General features: G+C 50.4%; 1 protein-coding gene across 4 annotated transcripts in view; it reads left to right on the top strand.

Annotated features, from left to right (window-relative positions):
- The first annotated feature begins 435 nt into the window (after positions 1 to 435).
- The window catches only part of TMEM175 (transmembrane protein 175), a 51,076-nt gene continuing 31,115 nt past the window's right edge, over positions 436 to 20,396 (top strand). For 2 of the 4 annotated variants that reach the window (XM_048851485.2, XM_048851484.2), the window contains exons 1-2: positions 436 to 643; positions 8,914 to 8,952. In XM_048851485.2, the coding sequence (XP_048707442.1) occupies positions 503 to 643; positions 8,914 to 8,952 (180 nt within the window). In that variant the 5' untranslated portion in view covers positions 436 to 502. Of the gene's footprint in view, positions 644 to 734; positions 754 to 8,913; positions 8,953 to 20,396 lie in introns of those variants that run through there. The other 2 variants (XM_075128890.1, XM_075128891.1) reach the window with 2 other exon arrangements.

Genomic DNA, 20,396 nt, shown 5'->3' with positions numbered 1-20,396 from the left:
ACTGACACAGATGTTCATAGACATGTGAAAGATGAGGCATCCCCTAAGGGAAGACAACCCCCATGCAGAACCTCTCAGAAACCCCGATAGATCCCGCTATGCTTGTACAGACCCCCACCCCTCAGACTCCTGAGGCCCACCTCTGCCTGTTCCATCCACCACCCCCCAGAGACCCAGCTTCTGCCTGTTCTGACCCCTCAGACTCCCCTCTGCCTCTTCCAGCCCCCACTCTACCCCTCAGACCTAGCTCTGCCTGTTTCATCCCCCACCCTCCCGAGATTCAGCTCTGCCTGTACCGGCCCAGCTCTAACCTAACCCACCTCTCGCCCCTTCCCTTGCCCACGGTCTGTGTGTGACTCCGCGGAGCAGGGGCAGGCGTGGCCCGCGGGAACGGGAGGCGGTCCTTCAGCCGTTAGAGGCCGGGCTTATATCACTCCCCTCCCCCACCCCCAGTCCTCCCCTCTCCCGCTGGCTGCAGGACGCGACTCCGCCGGGTGGCCACATGTCCGCGCTGCGGCCCCAGGCAGAGGGGGAGGCGGCGCCGGGGCCCCCGCGGCACAGCGGGGAGCTGAGCAGCACCCAGGCGTCCACCCGACTCCTGGCCTATAGCGACGCGCTGCTCTCCATCATCGCCACCGTCATGGTGCGTGAGTGCGGCCTGGGCCCGCGCGGCGCCGAGCTCTGCCCTGGGGAAGCGCGCCGTTGCCTAGAGTGACCCCCAGCCCAACCCTTCCAACCGCCCGTCCGCCCAGAGTGACTCCCGGCCCCACCCCCTTCCACCCGCCCCCCCAGAGTGACCCCCGGCCCCACCCCCTTCCACCCGCCCCCCGTGCGCCCTGAGTGACTCGCCACCACCCGCCCTCCCAGAGTGACCCCCGGCCCCACCCCCTTCCAACCGCCCCCCGTGCGCCCTGAGTGACTCGCCACCGCCACCACCCGCCCTCCCAGAGTGACCCCCGGCCCCACCCCCTTCCAACCGCCCCCCGTGCGCCCAGAGTGACCCCCGGCCCCACCCCCTTCCACCCGCCCCCCGTGCGCCCTGAGTGACCCCGGCCCCACCCCCTTCCACCCGCCCCCCGTGCGCCCAGAGTGACTCGCCACCACCCGCCCTCCCACAGTGACCCCCGGCCCCACCCCCTTCCACCCGCCCCCCGTGCGCCCTGAGTGACCCCGGCCCCACCCCCTTCCACCCGCCCCCCGTGCGCCCAGAGTGACTCGCCACCACCCGCCCTCCCACAGTGACCCCCGGCCCCACCCCCTTCCACCCGCCCCCCGTGCGCCCTGAGTGACTCGCCACCGCCACCACCCGCCCTCCCAGAGTGACCCCCGGCCCCACCCCCTTCCACCCGCCCCCCGTGCGCCCTGAGTGACTCGCCACCGCCACCACCCGCCCTCCCAGAGTGACCCCCGGCCCCACCCCCTTCCAACCGCCCCCCGTGCGCCCAGAGTGACCCCCGGCCCCACCCCCTTCCACCCGCCCCCCGTGCGCCCTGAGTGACCCCGGCCCCACCCCCTTCCACCCGCCCCCCGTGCGCCCAGAGTGACTCGCCACCACCCGCCCTCCCAGAGTGACCCCCGGCCCCACCCCCTTCCACCCGCCCCCCGTGCGCCCTGAGTGACTCGCCACCACCCGCCCTCCCAGAGTGACCCCCGGCCCCACCCCCTTCCACCCGCCCCCCGTGCGCCCTGAGTGACCCCCGGCCCCACCCCCTTCCACCCGCCCCCCGTGCGCCCAGAGTGACTCGCCACCACCCACCCCCTTCCACCCGCCCCCCGTGCGCCCTGAGTGACTCGCCACCGCCACCACCCGCCCTCCCAGAGTGACCCCCGGCCCCACCCCCTTCCACCCGCCCCCCGTGCGCCCTGAGTGACTCGCCACCACCCGCCCTCCCAGAGTGACCCCCGGCCCCATCCCCTTCCAACTGCCCGTGCGCCCAGAGTGACCCACCACCACCACCACCCGCCCTCCCAGAGTGACCCCCGGCCCCATTCCCTTCCAACTGCCCATGCGCCCAGAGTGACCCCCAGCTCCACCCCCTTCCAACCGCCCATCCGCCCAGAGTGACCCCCTCCAACCGCCCTCCCAGAGTGACCCCCGGCCCCACCCCCTTCTAACCGCCTGTCCGCCCAGAGTGACTCCCTCCAACCGCCCTCCCAGCATGACCCCCGGCCCCATCCCCTTCCAACCGCCTGTCCACCCAGAGTGACCCACCGCCACCACCCGCCCTCCCAGAGTGACCCCCGGCCCCACCCCCTTCCAACCGCCCCCCGTGCGCCCAGAGTGACCCACCGCCACCACCCGCCCTCCCAGAGTGACCCCCGGCCCCACCCCCTTCCAACCGCCCGTCCGCCCAGAGTGACCCACCACCACCACCCACCCTCCCAGAGTGACCCCCGGCCCCATCCCCTTCCAACTGCCCGTGCGCCCAGAGTGACCCCCAGCTCCACCCCCTTCCAACCGCCCATCCGCCCAGAGTGACCCCCTCCAACCGCCCTCCCAGAGTGACCCCCGGCCCCACCCCCTTCTAACCGCCTGTCCGCCCAGAGTGACTCCCTCCAACCGCCCTCCCAGCATGACCCCCGGCCCCATCCCCTTCCAACCGCCTGTCCACCCAGAGTGACCCACCGCCACCACCCGCCCTCCCAGAGTGACCCCCGGCCCCACCCCCTTCCAACCGCCCCCCGTGCGCCCAGAGTGACCCACCGCCACCACCCGCCCTCCCAGAGTGACCCCCGGCCCCACCCCCTTCCAACTGCCCGTCCGCCCAGAGTGACCCACCACCACCACCCACCCTCCCAGAGTGACCCCCGGCCCCATCCCCTTCCAACTGCCCGTGCGCCCAGAGTGACCCCCAGCTCCACCCCCTTCCAACCGCCCATCCGCCCAGAGTGACCCCCTCCAACCGCCCTCCCAGAGTGACCCCCGGCCCCACCCCCTTCCAACCGCCCATCCGCCCAGAGTGACCCCCTCCAACCGCCCTCCCAGAGTGACCCCCGGCCCCACCCCCTTCTAACCGCCTGTCCGCCCAGAGTGACTCCCTACAACCGCCCTCCCAGCATGACCCCCGGCCCCATCCCCTTCCAACCGCCTGTCCGCCCAGAGTGACCCACCACCACCACCACCGCCCTCCCAGAGTGACCCCCGGCCCCACCCCCTCCAGCCGCGCATCCGCCCAGAGTGACCGACCACCACCACCCGCCCTCCCAGAGTGACCCCTGGCTCCATCCCCCTCCGCCTGCCCAGAGTGACCCCTGGTCCCACCCCCTCCAACTGCCTGTCCGCCCAGAGTGACCCACCTCCCTCCATCCACCCGCCCAGAGTGACACCCGGCCTGACCCCCCCGCATCGCCCCTCCTCCTGGAATGCCCCTTCCCCTCTGCCTCAAACCCCCCCCCCAGAGTGCCCCTGCCCCCCTCTGCCTCTACCCACCAGAGTGCCCCCCTGCCTGCCCTGACCCCCTACTGCCTCCACCCCCCAGAGTGCCCCTACCCCCCCACCTCCACCCCCCGAGTGCCCACCACCACCTCCTTCCCTGACTTCCCTCTTGGAGTGCCCCACCGCCCGCCACAGCCCCGGTCTCAGAGTGCCCCACACTGCTACACAGACCCCCCCACTTGGAATGCCTCTGTCCCCCACCCCCTGGAGTACCCTCCATCCCCCTGGAGTGCCCTGCCCCTTCTGTCCTCTCTAGGAGTGCACCCACCCTCCTTCCACCCCCCTGAGTGCCCCCATCTCCACCTCCCTCTGCCCCCTCCCCAGAGACTGTCCCAAGTCCTCCCTCCACCTAACCCCCGAAGTGTCCTAGCTCCGACCCCTACTCCGCACCCCTGGAATGTCCCCACTACCTGACTCCTCTGCCCCTTCTCCTAGAGTGTCCCTGCCCCACCCCCCAAAGTGCCCCAAATGCCCCCAGCATCTGCTCCCCTTTGCTTCCACCCCTGCAGACTACCCTCGCCCCCTCTTTGTTCCCACCCCTTTGCTCCCCTTTGAGCCCCTATCTCCTGGAATCCTTTCTCTTATTTGGCCTCACCCCCTTGGACCCTCACCCTGTTTCACTGCCCCCTCATGCTCTTATCTATCCCCACTCCACCTTGAGTCCCCCATCCCTTATCCCCCCACCACCACCCACTTTTCACCCTCTCCATTGTTCTCTAGGAAGGAGCATCTTGAATAGTGTCCCTATTTAAGCCACTGTCCAGGTATGGGTTTAGAGCGAAAAGAGGCCCGAAGCTCTTCACAGTGTATTATTTTTATTGCATTAACACCCAGAGGCTGCTGTCAGGATTGGAGCCCCACTGTGCTGAGTGCTGTTCAGATATACAGGCAGCCGCACTCTGCCCCAAAGTGATTATATTTTAAGGCAACAGGAGTGAGGGAGAGACACCAACCTGTAAGCAAGTTACATATACATGTGTAATGCAATTAGGAAAATACGTAATTTCCAGTAGCCCAAGCTTACCCATCATTTGTTGGTTGATCGTCACTTGGTTGTTTCAGCTTCTTTTCAACATCTCTGCAGGACACTGCTTAGGAAAGGTGCCCAGGTATCACAGTGCTAGGGGAGACTGGACATAATGGTTGATTGTCTATACGGAACTTTGAAGATAAAAGTCACCCATATATGTGCAGAATGTTACCTAGCATGGTCTAGTACATAGACATCCAGTGTTCCTGTGGCAAAGCAGTGCAGGGGATAGGCAAGAGTTTTCACCAGCACCACATTTCAAAAGTTTCAATTTTCTTCTTGTCAGCAGCATTAATTTTACATCATTCCCATCCATAAACCTATATGGAAACATATTAGGCTTTTCATCAGTCGCACCTTGGCACATCCCAAGATGCCACAGTTTTTCCACACTTTCTTAAGGGAGGTTGTAAATGAGTGAGCCATCCCTAGTCTTCTGATTTTTCTGGAGCAGTCTCCTTGGTTGTGATTCCAGGTTATTATATTCATCTACCTACTCTAGAGTTTGTCCATTATTGTGGTGTTCGGTTGCATCCCATTTTTGGTAATCATGTCAACGTACATGCTTTGTGTTTTCATCGCATTCAGGAATAGTCCATATTCCTCACCAACTGGTTTCATAAAAAATCCAACAGTTGTTGCATTGCATCAGTGGTTGTAGTAGAGAGTGTTGTGTCTCTTTCATATCTGAGGTTGGTTAAGAGGAGTCTGCCAATGCAAATCCCAGCTCCTTCCAATTTGTCAAAACCATCCAAGGCTTCCCTTGTAGTAAATTCTGCATATATGTTAAAGAGGCTTGGAGACAAAAATACATACTTGTCTCAGTGGAAAACCACTCATTCTTGCGTACTCCACTGTGGTCTGTTGGTGGTAGTAGAAACTTTCAATAAGTTCAGTAAGATGCTTTACGCTCCCATGCCTGCCAGTGTCTTCCAAAGACTGTCATATTGGACAGTATCAAATGCTTTTCTGTTGTCCTGCATTATAGTGGCTCTGGTGAGGCATTCAGTTTGGTACAGTAGTCTTTCCACCTGTATTTAATGCCATCACCCTGAGTGAGGACTCTGTCATCATGATCTTTTTCTATGAGCGCAGGGAAGATATTTTGGTAAGAAGTCTGACCACTGTGAACATACCTTTTGTTTTACTACTTTTTTTAACAGTACTCATGTTCCATACATTTTGCCCTTATATATTTCCTCTTGTCTTGTCTAGTCTGCCTTTGAATCTTTCTGCTCAGTTCCTTGTATTTTCTCCTATGTTCTTTCATTTTCAACCTATTTTCTTTTACTATGCGTTGTTTTTCCACCAGCTCAAACACCTTCTTTGTTAACAATGGTGCGCTCCAATGCTGACTTTTTGGAATGTGTACTTTGGTAGTTTTGAGCATAGTAGGTTTCATTTTATTCTAGAGTTTGTTGGGGTTGTTCTCCTCCACTTGTGCCAATGCCTCAAAACCATTCTGGACAGAAGTTGGATCATTTTTGTTGATCCTGGTCAAGTCCAAATTCAGGGGACCTAATGAAAATCCTATCTCTTTAAGTTTTAATTTTATGTTTGAAGCTAACAGTTGATGGTCTGACTTGCAGTAAGGAAAGTCTTTGTCCATTGGAGACTCTATCTCCAGCATCACTTTATCATAGTCAATTTGGTTCTTTGTCACACCATCTGGTGACCTCCATGTATATAAACATCTAGGACATAGAGTGAAGATGGGGTCTGTAATGACCAGGTGATTAGAACAACAGAATTAAGTAAACACCTTCTTTTCTCATTTTGTGAACCAAGACAACTGTTTTCCATTACTTCTTTATGAGAATGCTGAGCAGGTGCCACTATAATACAAATTTCAGAGTAACAGCCGTGTTTGTCTGTATTCGCAAAAAGAAAAGGAGTAGTTGTGGCACCTTAGAGACTAACCAATTTATTTGAGCATAAGCTTTCGTGAGCTACAGCTCACTTCATCGGATGCATACTGTGGAAAGTGTAGAAGATCTTTTTATACACACAAAGCATGAAAATACCTCCCCCCACCCCACTCTCCTGCTGGTAATAGCTTATCTAAAGTGATCACTCTCTTTACAATGTGTATGATAATCAAGTTGGGCCATTTCCAGCACAAATCCAGGTTTTCTCCCCCCCTCCCCCCCCAACCCTACTCTCCTGCTGGTAATAGCTTATCTAAACAGGGTGAAAGCTGGAGGCATGTAGGTAAGAATAGCGGTCAGTAGGTTTCAAATCAGCGGCACTGCTATGGGTACCCGCATGGCCCCACAGTATGCCAACATTTTTATGGCTGACTTAGAACAACGCTTCCTCAGCTCTCATCCCCTAATGCCCCTACTCTACTTGCGCTATATTGATGACATCTTCATCATCTGGACCCATGGAAAAGAAGCCCTTGAGGAATTCTACCATGATTTCAACAATTTCCATCCCACCATCAACCTCAGCCTGGTCCAGTCCACACAAGAGATCCACTTCCTGGACACTACAGTGCTAATAAACGATGGTCACATAAACACCACCCTATACCAGAAACCTACTGACCGCTATTCTTACCTACATGCCTCCAGCTTTCACCCTGACCACACCACACGATCCATTGTCTACAGCCAAACTCTGCGATACAACCGCATTTGCTCCAACCCCTCAGACAGAGACAAATACCTACAAGATCTCTATCAAGCATTCTTACAACTACACTACCCACCTGCAGAAGAGAAGAAACAGATTGATAGAGCCAGAAGAGTTCCCAGAAGTCACCTACTACAGGACAGGCCTAACAAAGAAAATAACAGAACGCCACTAGCCGTCACCTTCAGCCCCCAACTAAAATCCCTCCAACGCATTATTAAGGATCTACAACCTATCCTGAAGGATGACCCAACAGTCTCAGAAATCTTGGGAGACAGGCCAGTCCTTGCCTACAGACAGCCCCCCAACCTGAAGCAAATACTCACCAGCAACCACATACCACACAACAGAACCACTAACCCAGGAACCTATCCTTGCAACAAAGCCCGTTGCCAACTGTGCCCACATATCTATTCAGGGGACACCATCACAGGGCCTAACAACATCAGCCACACTATCAGAGGCTCGTTCACCTGCACATCCACCAATGTGATATATGCCATCATGTGCCAGCAATGCCCCTCTGCCATGTACATTGGTCAAACTGGACAGTCTCTACGTAAAAGAATAAGTGGACACAAATCAGATGTCAAGAATTATAACATTCATAAACCAGTCGGAGAACTCTTCACTCTCTCTGGTCACGCGATTACAGACATGAAAGTTGCGATATTACAACAAAAAAACTTCAAATCCAGACTCCAGCGAGAGACTGTTGAATTGGGAATTCATTTGCAAATTGGATACAATTAACTTAGGCTTGAATAGAGACTGGGAGTGGCTAAGTTATTATGCAAGGTAACCTATTTCCCCTTGTTTTTTCCTACCCCCCCCCCCCCCAGACGTTCTTGTTAAACCCTGGATTTGTGCTGGAAATGGCCCACCTTGATTATCATACACATTGTAAGGAGAGTGGTCACTTTAGATAAGCTATTACCAGCAGGACAGTAGGTTTGGGGGGGGAGGGGGGGAGAAAACCTGGATTTGTGCTGGAAATGGCCCAACTTGATTATCATACACATTGTAGGAGTGATCTCTTTAGATAAGCTATTACCAGTAGGAGAGTGGAGTGGGGGGAGGTATTTTTTCATGCTTTGTGTGTATAAAAAGACCTTCTACACTTTCCACAGTATGCATCCGATGAAGTGAGCTGTAGCTCACGAAAGCTTATGCTCAAATAAATTGGTTAGTCTCTAAGGTGCCACAACTACTCCTTTTCTTTTTATAATACAAATAACTTCCAACTTTTTGTATTATTGTCTTTCTGCTAGAGATAGAAAGCAACACATCAGGTCAGTTCATGGTGTTGCAATATTAATACCAGTATTGGAATTTTTAAATACCAATAGTGCTTATAGGCATTTGGATTTAAAGTGCTGTGGTATTCAGTTTTAATTTTTTTAAAAAATGTTTGTATTAATACAAAATGTTTTACATTTCACTGGAAGTAGAATTGGTTAAAATAATGACACCACCCTGAATTTTAATAGCCACTTAAATGTCTTAGACATCACATCCATTTCAAACCTTACCACTTTTAGTGAGACATATGAGACTTCATTGAAACCTGAAGTATTGGAATTAAAACAAGCAACTTAAAAGTTATGCAAATTTTTTTCACATCAGCAAATCTAAGTAATAGTTGCTTTATGAAGACAAGTGAGCTTTATCCCTACTTTGCAGGCAATAAATATATGTATTCCATCAGCAGTCAGTAAAACACTCACCTTGCGAGTCATTATATTATTTCATATGATGTAGAATGAGAGGCTTATATATTCCATCCAATAATGGGATTTTCTTATTTCAGATTTTGCCTGTGGCCCACACAAAGATACATCCAGATCAGGTATCGTATATTTAGTATATTGTTACATGTTTATTCTGTCTCTGTGAGTGTTAGGATGACATTGCAATTTTACTTCCAGGTTCTGTTGTTTTTTTTCCCAGTTAAGACGTTACAAAACCTTAAATAAAACTAAAACCAATAGTTCATTCTCTAATGGGTGAATTATTGAACTGGAGCTGAAGGGACTGAAGTACTAAAGACTTGGTTCATTAGAAAAAAACATGATTGCTTTATAGATTAGTATATTTCAAGGCCAGAAAGAACCATTAGATTATCTAGTGTGGCCTCCTGTATAACACAGGCCATAGAATTTCACTTTATCACCTCTGTATTGAGCCCAGTAACTTGTCTGACTAAAACATCTTCCAGAAAGAAATCCAGTCTTGATTTGAAGACGTTAAGAGATGGAAAATCTGCCTGAATAATGCAAGTTGGAAAATATTTTAGAAGCTATTTATTTTCCCCAACATTATCAATCAGTTTAATGGTTAATGTAATCTGTTACCCACACAAAATTCTATGTTACTCTCACTGTCTAGGGTCACCCACCTTTACCCAGTTCCTAGGGCTCAAGGCGTAACCCTGTTAATTAGGCACCCACCCTTACCCTTCCGTGGGCTCAGGGCATAACCTTGCACTCTGCAGGTTTGCGGGGTCTTTTACCAGTGAAAGAGCCTTACGCAGTAATATCCTACTAAACCTCTATTTATTAACATTCCCAAAACAGAATGCACATGCTAAACATACAATGATCACCACTCCCAATAAGGCAGATGAACTTTTCTTGATGGCCAATCAGGATCAGGTCATCTGGGGGACTCCAGTTTCTGCATGGTATGGTTGGCATGGTGTTGAGGTCTGGCAGCTGATCTTGGGGCTGTGTCCTGGAGTTGGTTCCCAAGAACTTCCTTTTGGACCCCAGTTTATATAGTGAAACTTGAGTCCTGCTTAGCCATGCCTTAGTCAATTGTTTTACTAAAATTTTACTAACCAATCTTAACATATTGTAACAATTCTCTAACCAATTCTACCCCACCACCTTAATTGATTTACACCTAGCAAAATTAATTATGTAACAGAAACAATCAAAGAATCAGACAGAGATCATGCAGACAAAGAATAGAGAAGTGGGGACCATAAAGACAAAACAATAAGGAAATGAGGTTTTTACAACCACAACTATTGGTAAGCGATTGCTTTGCCAGACAGAATGCTATCAGACTACGTTTTCTTTAACCACCTTAAGATCCGTTTCTTTATCTGATGATGGTGGGTACTGTTAGGACAGGGTCGCCTTCTTAATAGTCCAATATTACATTGTTTTAATGTAGTTGAGATGGAATGTGAGGATGTGGCTTTTTGCTGCTTAGCTCAAGGCTGCTGCCCTCCTAATATGGCTGCAGACAAAGGCCCTAGGCCTTACAATATGGCTGCAGGAATCATAGAATCATAGAATATAAGGGTTGGAAGGGACCCCAGAAGGTCATCTAGTCCAACCCCCTGCTCGAAGCAGGACCAAATCCCAGTTAAATCATCCCAGCCAGGGCTTTGTCAAGCCTGACCTTAAAAACCTCTAAGGAAGGAGATTCTACCACCTCCCTAGGTAACGCATTCCAGTGTTTCACCACCCTCCTAGTGAAAAAGTTTTTCCTAATATCCAATCTAAACCTCCCCCACTGCAACTTGAGACCATTACTCCTCGTTCTGTCATCTGCTACCATTGAGAACAGTCTAGAGCCATCCTCTTTGGAACCCCCTTTCAGGTAGTTGAAAGCAGCTATCAAATCCCCCCTCATTTTTCTCTTCTGCAGGCTAAACAACCCTAGCTCCCTCAGCCTCTCCTCATAACTCATGTGTTCCAGACCCCTAATCATTTTTGTTGCCCTTCGCTGGACTCTCTCCAATTTATCCACATCCTTCTTGAAGTGTGGGGCCCAAAACTTGACACAGTACTCCAGATGAGGCCTCACCAATGTCGAATAGAGGGGAACGATCACGTCCCTCGATCTGCTCGCTATGCCCCTACTTATACATCCCAAAATGCCATTGGCCTTCTTGGCAACAAGGGCACACTGCTGACTCATATCCAGCTTCTCGTCCACTGTCACCCCTAGGTCCTTTTCCACAGAACTGCTGCCTAGCCATTCGGTCCCTAGTCTGTAGCTGTGCATTGGGTTCTTCCGTCCTAAGTGCAGGACCCTGCACTTATCCTTATTGAACCTCATCAGATTTCTTTTGGCCCAATCCTCCAATTTGTCTAGGTCCTTCTGTATCCTATCCCTCCCCTCCAGCGTATCTACCACTCCTCCCAGTTTAGTATCATCCGCAAATTTGCTGAGAGTGCAATCCACACCATCCTCCAGATCATTTATGAAGATATTGAACAAAACCGGCCCCAGGACTGACCCTTGGGGCACTCCACTTGATACCGGCTGCCAACTAGACATGGAACCATTGATAACTGCCCGTTGTGCCCGACAATCTAGCCAGCTTTCTACCCACCTTATAGTGCATTCTTCCAGCCCATACTTCCTTAACTTGCTGACAAGAATACTGTGGGAGACCGTGTCAAAAGCTTTGCTAAAGTCAAGAAACAATACATCCACTGCTTTCCCTTCATCCACAGAACCAGTAATCTCATCATAAAAGGCGATTAGATTAGTCAGGCATGACCTTCCCTTGGTGAATCCATGCTGGCTGTTCCTGATCACTTTCCTCTCATGCAAGTGCTTCAGGATTGATTCTTTGAGGACCTGCTCCATGATTCTTCCAGGGACTGAGGTGAGGCTGACTGGCCTGTAGTTCCCAGGATCCTCCTTCTTCCCTTTTTTAAAGATTGGCACTACATTAGCCTTTTTCCAGTCATCCGGGACTTCCCCCGTTCGCCACGAGTTTTCAAAGATAATGGCCAATGGCTCTGCAATCACAGCCGCCAATTCCTTCAGCACTCTCGGATGCAACTCGTCCGGCCCCATGGACTTGTGCACGTCCAGCTTTTCTAAATAGTCCCTAACCACCTCTATCTCCACAGAGGGCTGGCCATCTCTTCCCCATTTTGCGATGCCCAGCGCAGCAGTCTGGGAGCTGACCTTGTTAGTGAAAACAGAGGCAAAAAAAGCATTGAGTCCATTAGCTTTTTCCACATCCTCTGTCACTAGGTTGCCTCCCTCATTCAGTAAGGGGCCCACACTTTCCTTGGCTTTCTTCTTGTTGCCAACATACCTGAAGAAACCCTTCTTGTTACTCTTGACATCTCTGGCTAGCTGCAGCTCCAGGTGCGATTTGGCCCTCCTGATATCATTCCTACATGCCCGAGCAATATTTTTATACTCTTCCCTGGTCATATGTCCAATCTTCCACTTCTTGTAAGCCTCTTTTTTATGTTTAAGATCCGCTAGGATTTCACCATTAAGCCAAGCTGGTCGCCTGCCATATTTACTATTCTTTCGACTCATCGGGATGGTTTGTCCCTGTAACCTCAACAGGGATTCCTTGAAATACAGCCAGCTCTCCTGGACTCCTTTCCCCTTCAAGTTAGTCCCCCAGGGGATCCTGGCCATCCGTTCCCTGAGGGAGTCGAAGTCTGCTTTCCTGAAGTCCAGGGTCCGTATTCTGCTGCTTACCTTTCTTCCCTGTGTCAGGATCCTGAACTCAACCAACTCATGGTCACTGCCTCCCAGATTCCCATCCACTTTTGCTTCCCCCATTAATTCTACCCGGTTTGTGAGCAGCAGGTCAAGAAAAGCGCCCCCCCAGTTGGCTCCTCTAGCACTTGCGCCAGGAAATTGTCCCCTACGCTTTCCAAAAACTTCCTGGATTGTCTATGCACCGCTGTATTGCTCTCCCAGCAGATATCAGGAAAATTAAAGTCACCCATGAGAATCAGGGCATGCGATCTAGTAGCTTCCGTGAGCTGCTGGAAGAAAGCCTCATCTACCTCATCCCCCTGGTCCGGTGGTCTATAGCAGACTCCCACCACTACATCACTCTTGTTGCACACACTTCTAAACTTAATCCAGAGACACTCAGGTTTTTCTGCAGTTTCGTACCGGAGCTCTGAGCAGTCATACTGCTCCCTTACATACAGTGCTACTCCCCCACCTTTTCTGCCCTGCCTGTCCTTCCTGAACAGTTTATAACCATCCATGACAGTACTCCAGTCATGTGAGTTATCCCACCAAGTCTCTGTTATTCCGATCACGTCATAGTTCCTTGACATCACCAGGACCTCCAGTTCTCCCTGCTTGTTTCCAAGGCTTTGTGCATTTGTATATAAGCACTTGAGATAACCTGTTGATCGCCCCTCATTCCCAGTATGAGGCAGGAGCCCTCCCCTCACAGACATTCCTGCCTGTGCTTCCTCCCGGTATTCTGCTTTCCCACTTACCTCAGGGCTTTGGTCTCCTTCCCCCGGTGAACCTAGTTTAAAGCCCTCCTCACTAGGTTAGCCAGCCTGCTGGCAAAGATGCTCTTCCCTCTCTTCGTAAGATGGAGCCCATCTCTGCCCAGCCCTCCTCCTTCATAGAACACCATCCCATGGTCAAAGAATCCAAAGCCTTCTCTCCGACACCACCTGCGTAGCCATTCGTTGACTTCCACGATTCGACGGTCCCTACCTAGGCCTTTTCCTTCCACGGGGAGGATGGACGAGAACACCACTTGCGCCTCCAGCTCCTTTATCCTTCTTCCTAGAGCCACATAGGAAAAGGCATTATCCTTACAAATCAAAATAATTTCAAAAGAAATAGGTGAGACTAAAGAAAATACAATACTAAAGTGGTAAATTTAGTTAAATATATACCAAAGACACATGGTTTAAAAAAAAGTAGGAAATCAAAGACATTCAGTATTGGACTATTTAGATAGCACATATGAAGGTTCATAGAAATGTCTTTATTTTTATGCTCTTTAGCTGAGCATATAAACTTCCACCTAAGCCACTCTGGATAGCATATTCTTATTCTATAGGTGGAGTTGTATCTCTTTCATACAAACATTTATTTCCAGACACAGTACTTAATACCAGGAGTAGTCCCGCTGAAATCAGAGCATTAAGCCTTAAAATCGAGTAGTAAGTGCTTGGAGGATTGAACCTTAGTATAGTTCAAAATAGGATACCAAATTAGTATTGTCCCTCGTTTTCCCTGTAGAGAGCAGGTAGGGCAGGGGTCTCAAACACGCGGCCCACGGGGGTCGGTCCTGGGGCCAGTTTTGTTCAATATCTTCATAAATGATCTGGAGGATGGTGTGGATTGCACTCTCAGCAAATTTGCGGATGATACTAAACTGGGAGGAGTGGTAGGCACGCTGGAGGGCAGGGATAGGATACAGAGGGACCTAGACAAATTGGAGGATTGGGCCAAAAGAAATCTGATGAGGTTCAATAAGGATAAGTGCAGGGTCCTGCACTTAGGACGGAAGAACCCAACGCACAGCTACAGACTAGGGACCGAATGGCTAGGCAGCAGTTCTGCGGAAAAGGACCTAGGGGTGACAGTGGACGAGAAGCTGGATATGAGTCAGCAGTGTGCCCTTGTTGCCAAGAAGGCCAATGGCATTTTGGGATGTATAAGTAGGGGCATAGCGAGCAGATCGAGGGACGTGATCATCCCCCTCTATTCGACATTGGTGAGGCCTCATCTGGAGTACTGTGTCCAGTTTTGGGCCTCACACTACAAGAAGGATGTGGATAAATTGGAGAGAGTCCAGCGAAGGGCAACAAAAATGATTAGGGGTCTGGAAAACATGACTTATGAGGAGAGGCTGAGGGAACTGGGATTGTTTAGTCTGCGGAAGAGAAGAATGAGGGGAGATTTGATAGCTGCTTTCAACTACCTGAGAGGTGGTTCCAGAGAGGATGGTTCTAGACTATTCTCAGTGGTGGAAGAGGACAGGACAAGGAGTAATGGTCTCAAGTTGCAGTGGGGGAGGTTTAGGTTGGATATTAGGAAAAACTTTTTCACTAGGAGGGTGGTGAAACACTGGAATGCGTTGCCTAGGGAGGTGGTGGAATCTCCTTCCTTAGAAGTTTTTAAGGTCAGGCTTGACAAAGCCCTGGCTGGGATGATTTAATTGGGGATGGGTCCTGCTTTTGAGCAGGGGGTTGGACTAGATGACCTCCTGAGGTCCCTTCCAACCCTGATATTCTATGATTCTTTTGTGCGGCCCGCCAAGCTTCCCGTGCCCACCCCCATGCCCCCATCTGCCTACCCCGTGGCGCTGCGTTGCCCGCACCACTCCCTAAAGCAGCCAGAACCATGCCTCTGCGCGCCCCCCCCGGGGGGGGGACAGAGGGCTCCGTGCATTACTCTTGCTTCCAGGCACCTCCCCCCACAGCTCTCGTTGGCTGGGAACGGGGAACTGCGGCCAATGGGAGCTTCGGGGGAGGTACCTGGAGGAGCAGCAAGAGCAGCACACAGAGCCGTGTGCCCCCCATCCCCAGGGACATGGTTCCGGCCGCTTCCTGGAGCGGAGTAGGGCGGCGTGGGGTCAGGGACCAGGGCAGGCAGGCAGTGAGCCTGCCCTGGTCCTGGTGCGCGCCACTGCCACCCCGGAGCCGCTCTAGGTAAGCGGCGCCAGGCCGGAGCCTGCACCCCTTCCCCGCTGCACCACAACCTTCCTGTACCCCAACCCCCTGCCCAGAGCCCCCTGCCACACCCTGCACCTCAACCCCCTGCTGCACCCCTCCTGCACCCCACACCCCAACTCCCTGCCCTGAGCCCCCTGCCGCACCCTTCACACCTGACTACACTCCCTGCCCTGAGCCCCCTGCTGCACCCTGCACCCCGACCCCCTGCCGCACCCTTCACCCCTCCTGCACCCCACACCCCAACTCCCTGCCCTGAGCCCCTACCACACCCCGCATCCCTCCTGCACCCCCTGGTGGCAGGGTTGGGGTGGGGACTTTGGGGAAGGGGTTGGAATGGGGGCAGGGAAAGAGTGGGAAGAGGCGGGGCAGGGGCAGGGCCTCATTGAAGGGGTGGATTGGGGGCGGGGCCAGGGGCAGCAAGGTTGGGGTGTCAGTGATGCGGCCCTCTGGCCAATGCACTAGTCCTCATGTGGCCCTCATGGTCATTTGAGTTTGAGACCCCTAAGGTAGGGAGTATTGCCCATGATTATAGTGTAAAAAGCTTTCCCTAGTGGAATTAATTCTCAGGTACCCTCCATTGGGCTAGAATAGGAGGATTTGTATTTCAAAAGGAGTGCTCTTCCATGTTTTGCTAATGGAGACATCTGTAAAAAATAACCACTTATCCTTTAAATACGTGTATAACTTCACTTGTGATTAGTCCCATTAATATCAGTGTGACCAGTCGCATGAGCAGAGTTATGTATCTGCATGAGTGTTGGTGGGATAAGGTGCTCAGTATGAAAAGCATATTAATTGTAGAATATCTAAGGACTGCAGCTGGCAAATAGTCTTGACACACATCCTTTTGTAATACTTTTGAGATGGAATAATTTCTATCCAGTAGGCTTATACTTTTCACCATACTATACCTTTTTATGTAAATATCTCCAATGTTGGTTGTACAGAATTTGCAGTTAACGTCCCCCTTTTGTACAAATCTGTTTTTGGGATAAAACAAATTATGACAGCAAAACAAAGTTGAGCTTAACATTTATTAAATGATATCTTGAGTTAGATCTTTCTTTAGCCTGCAATTAGATCAGTGCAAGCAGACCCTTGTGTCTGCACGGAGCTTTAATCCAAGAAACAGGTTCTCTGAAGTAAGATAATGCAAGTAGATTGATACCTAACCATTGGATGCCTAGTCAGAAAAAAACTTAAGGCTAAATGTAAATAATTATTGATATTATTTGATTCTGTACCTGTTCAGCTCAGTGGGAGGGTTGCCATTGAATTCAGCATGCTGAGTCAGGATTAGACCCATAATTACAAATAGGACAGGGCCATTGATGAGAAAGCACATGACAGCGCAACTAATATGTTCAAAGGATATTTTGTTCGCTGGAGGGGTTAGTAAAGTTAGCTATAGAACTCGCCACTTAAAAGAAAGGGAGAGAATACAGGTCTATGTTTATCAAAAGGATGGGTTAAAGACATTAAATTATGTAAGATAATGGGAATGCAAAGTAATAGAATAGGGTAGCTACTAATGCAGAAAAAATGGACTTAATCAATAGACGCAGTTGTCAAAGTGGCTGGAAAAGAAAATACTGCGATTGTAAAGCCTTAAAATTCCCAAGGGAAAAATCTCCTCCCCCCTCCCCCAGGAGGGTATTATCCTTCAAGACAGGAAGAATTTTAAGGCTCCAGGACTGCAGAAGAGTCAGCTGTAGATCAACAGGCCCAAATTCCTCCCCTTCACTGATGTGAATATCAATAAACTATTAAGTCAGCGGAGTTCTGCCAGATTTACAGAATTGTAGTGAAGAGCAATATTTGGCCTTAAGTATAAGAAAACCAAGTTTTAGTTTTTTGGGGAAGTAGAGATATAGCTGCTAAATCAGTTCTTGGACTTTGAATACTAGGGTTTAGGTTGGTAATTAACATTTTCTTGGTTTAGAAAATGATTTGCCCTTACATCAGATGGTTTGGTCTTCTGTTCTCCTGTACAGAGCAGTGAGCAAATGAGGTCTAGCAATTCAGATTGCAAGGACATATTTAGCATTTTATTGTATTTAGATTAGAGAGCTCAAAATTGAACCATAATGAAAACAGACCTTCTGTGCAGTGTCCGCATCCTCAAACTTTTACAGCAAGAACCATATTTTAATAAAGATTGTCTTATGACATTTCCCCTCCCACTCAGCCACACTATATTCCTTAGGCAACTGCAGCAAATTACTTCTATTGAAGATGCATTAAATAATTTAACTGGCAAAATATATGTTAACAGTAGGAAATAAGGTAGAGGAACCAGCAATACATGACCAGCAGGTTCTGGGGTCCACATTTGACAGTTTGGGGGACTCTGGCCTCTTGCATCCCGATCTCATCTTCCTTCACATACTGGAATCAAGTCACTGAAAGCAAACATGTCTGAGGCTTCTGAAGAATGCCTGCTCCAAATTCCAGCTCTGGGAAGTTTTGCATGGGGACGTTTGCTGGTCAAGACCTCTCAGAAATGCAGTGTCATGTCATGCCACGTCACAGTGACCAGAGGCATCATGGTCTAGTGAATCAGATATTAGGCTGGAAGTCAGGAGACCTAGAACCTATTCGCAGTTCTGTTACTGCCTTTGGGCAAGTTACTCCACCTCCATGCATGTCTCCTTTCCTACCCTTTATCTTGTCTATTTAGACCAGGGGTGGGCAAACTTTTTGGCCTGAGGGCCACATCGGGTTTCTGAAATTGTATGGAGGGTCGGTTAGGGGAAGCTGTGCCTCCCCAAACGGCCAGGCGTGGTCTGGCCCCCACCCCGTATCCGACCCTCCCCCTGCTTCTTGCCCCCTGATGCCCCCCCTGGGACTCCTGCCCCATCCAACCCCCCCCCGTTCTCTGACTGCCCCCCGGGAACCCCTGCCCCATTCTCCCCCAGACCCCCCACCCCTAACTGGCCTTCACCACCCCATACAACCCCTCCTCTCCTTCCTGACAGCCCCCCGGGACCCCTGCCCCCATTCAACTCCCCTGTTCCCTGCCCTCTGACCACCCCACAAACTCCCCTGCCCTCTATCCAACCCCCTCCCGCCCCCTTACCACACTGCCTGGAGCACCGGTGGCTGGCAGCGCGGCTGCACCAGGACAGGCAGCTGCGCCGCGCAGCACAGAGCAACGGGTCAGGCCAGGCTCTGCAGCCCCGCCACCCAGAGCATTGCACCACACAACAGCATGGCTGTGGGAGAGCGGGGACAGCAGGGGAGGGGCCGGGGGTGAGCCTCGCAGGGCAGGACGGTCCCACAGGCCAGAGTTTGCCCACCTCTGATTTAGACTCTAACTCTGCCAGGGACTCTCTCATTATGTCTCCATATAGTGTACTGGCACCATAAGGATTACTGAAATAATGATGGCAGTATGTGAAGTTGAAGGGCCTGCAGTAGTTAAGAAATTGGTGGATGTAAGGCTCAACCCATATCTTTTCACATAATGTCACAGAGGTAATGATGATATAGCAACGAGTAAAGTGACAAGGCGTTGCCATGCAGAGCTTGTGTTCCAAGTTAGACACAAAGTTTATAACAGCAGAGAGATGCTTATCACTATGTATCCATTCTATTAGTTATTTTTCATCATCTTCATCATCATGTTCCTATTGTGCCTCCGGCGTTTAGGGTAGCAACGAAGCTCCTCAACTCCTGTCTGTTTCTGGCAAGTCTTTCAATGGTTCCCCAGCTGTGTCCCAGGTTTTTCAGCTCGGCTTCCACAGCTCTTCGCCATGTTGTTTTTGGGCAGCCTTATTTTTGCTTGCCTTCAGATGTCCATCTTATTGCTACTATGGTGACGGAATCAGTTTCCATCCGAAGCACATGATCGATCCATCTCCAACGCCTCCTGGCAATGAGGGTGCGCAGATCCTCTTGGCTGCACTGTATCAATAGATCTTGGTTTGAGATTATTCTGGGCCAAAAGATACGGAGGTATTTTTCTGAGGCAGGTTGTATGGAATGAAGACAGTTTGGACATGTCATACTTTCTCATTCCCCAGCATTCTGCATTATAAAGTAGTGTTGAAAGAACGCAGCTCTGATAAATGTTGAGTTTGGTTTTGGTGTTGTATTTTGATGATTTCCAGACAGTTATCTTTCAGGATTTTTTAAAAAGCTAATCCTATAAATTAAGATATGGTAGCAATGTCCCGAATGACAGGTTAGATGTCAGTAAAACAAGCCATTTCTGTAGCTCTTAACAGTTTTACTGCACTCAGAAACTGTAATCTAAGTAATTCCCAAAACCCTAATGATATCTTCCATTCAGCTAACAAATATCTGTTTCATTAAATCAGTGTAGGGTCATCCTAGCACAGGTATACCAGGCTCTTGTATAGCACTTTTCACCAGTAGAACTCAAAGTGCTTTATCAAAATAATTATCATTGTCCTTTCATAGATGTGGAAATGGAGGCACAGAGAGGTGTAGTAATTTACAAAGGATACACAATAGGCCAGCTTGATTAATAGTTACGCTTCTTTAACTGTTAACACAAGTGATTGTCTTACCCCTTAAAAGTGAGCAGTACCAATACCCTCCACGTTTGTTTAGCAATGGTTCCTATTCTTATTTGGCAAACCACAACCTGGCACATCTTATGCAGTCATCTAGGTAATTGGAGCAGATATTCCAGAAGGCTTACAAGTGTCTGATAAGCACACTACTCTGTTTTGTGGTACTGTATGGATGATAAATCAGAAAATGGAAATGGTTGGAAGAAATCTATATTTTAGCAGGCAAGACGTTCTCAAAATTTATTCTGCACTGTGTAAGTTATGACTTGTTTACAGATATTGCTGGCAATTTTAGAATGTAACATTCCTCATGT

This window comes from Caretta caretta, chromosome 5 (assembly GCF_965140235.1).
Source record: "Caretta caretta isolate rCarCar2 chromosome 5, rCarCar1.hap1, whole genome shotgun sequence".
In the NCBI taxonomy this organism is placed as follows: Eukaryota; Metazoa; Chordata; order Testudines; family Cheloniidae; genus Caretta; species Caretta caretta.
The sequence above is the reverse complement of the archived record's forward strand: the minus strand, read 5'-3'. Positions and strand labels throughout refer to the sequence as shown.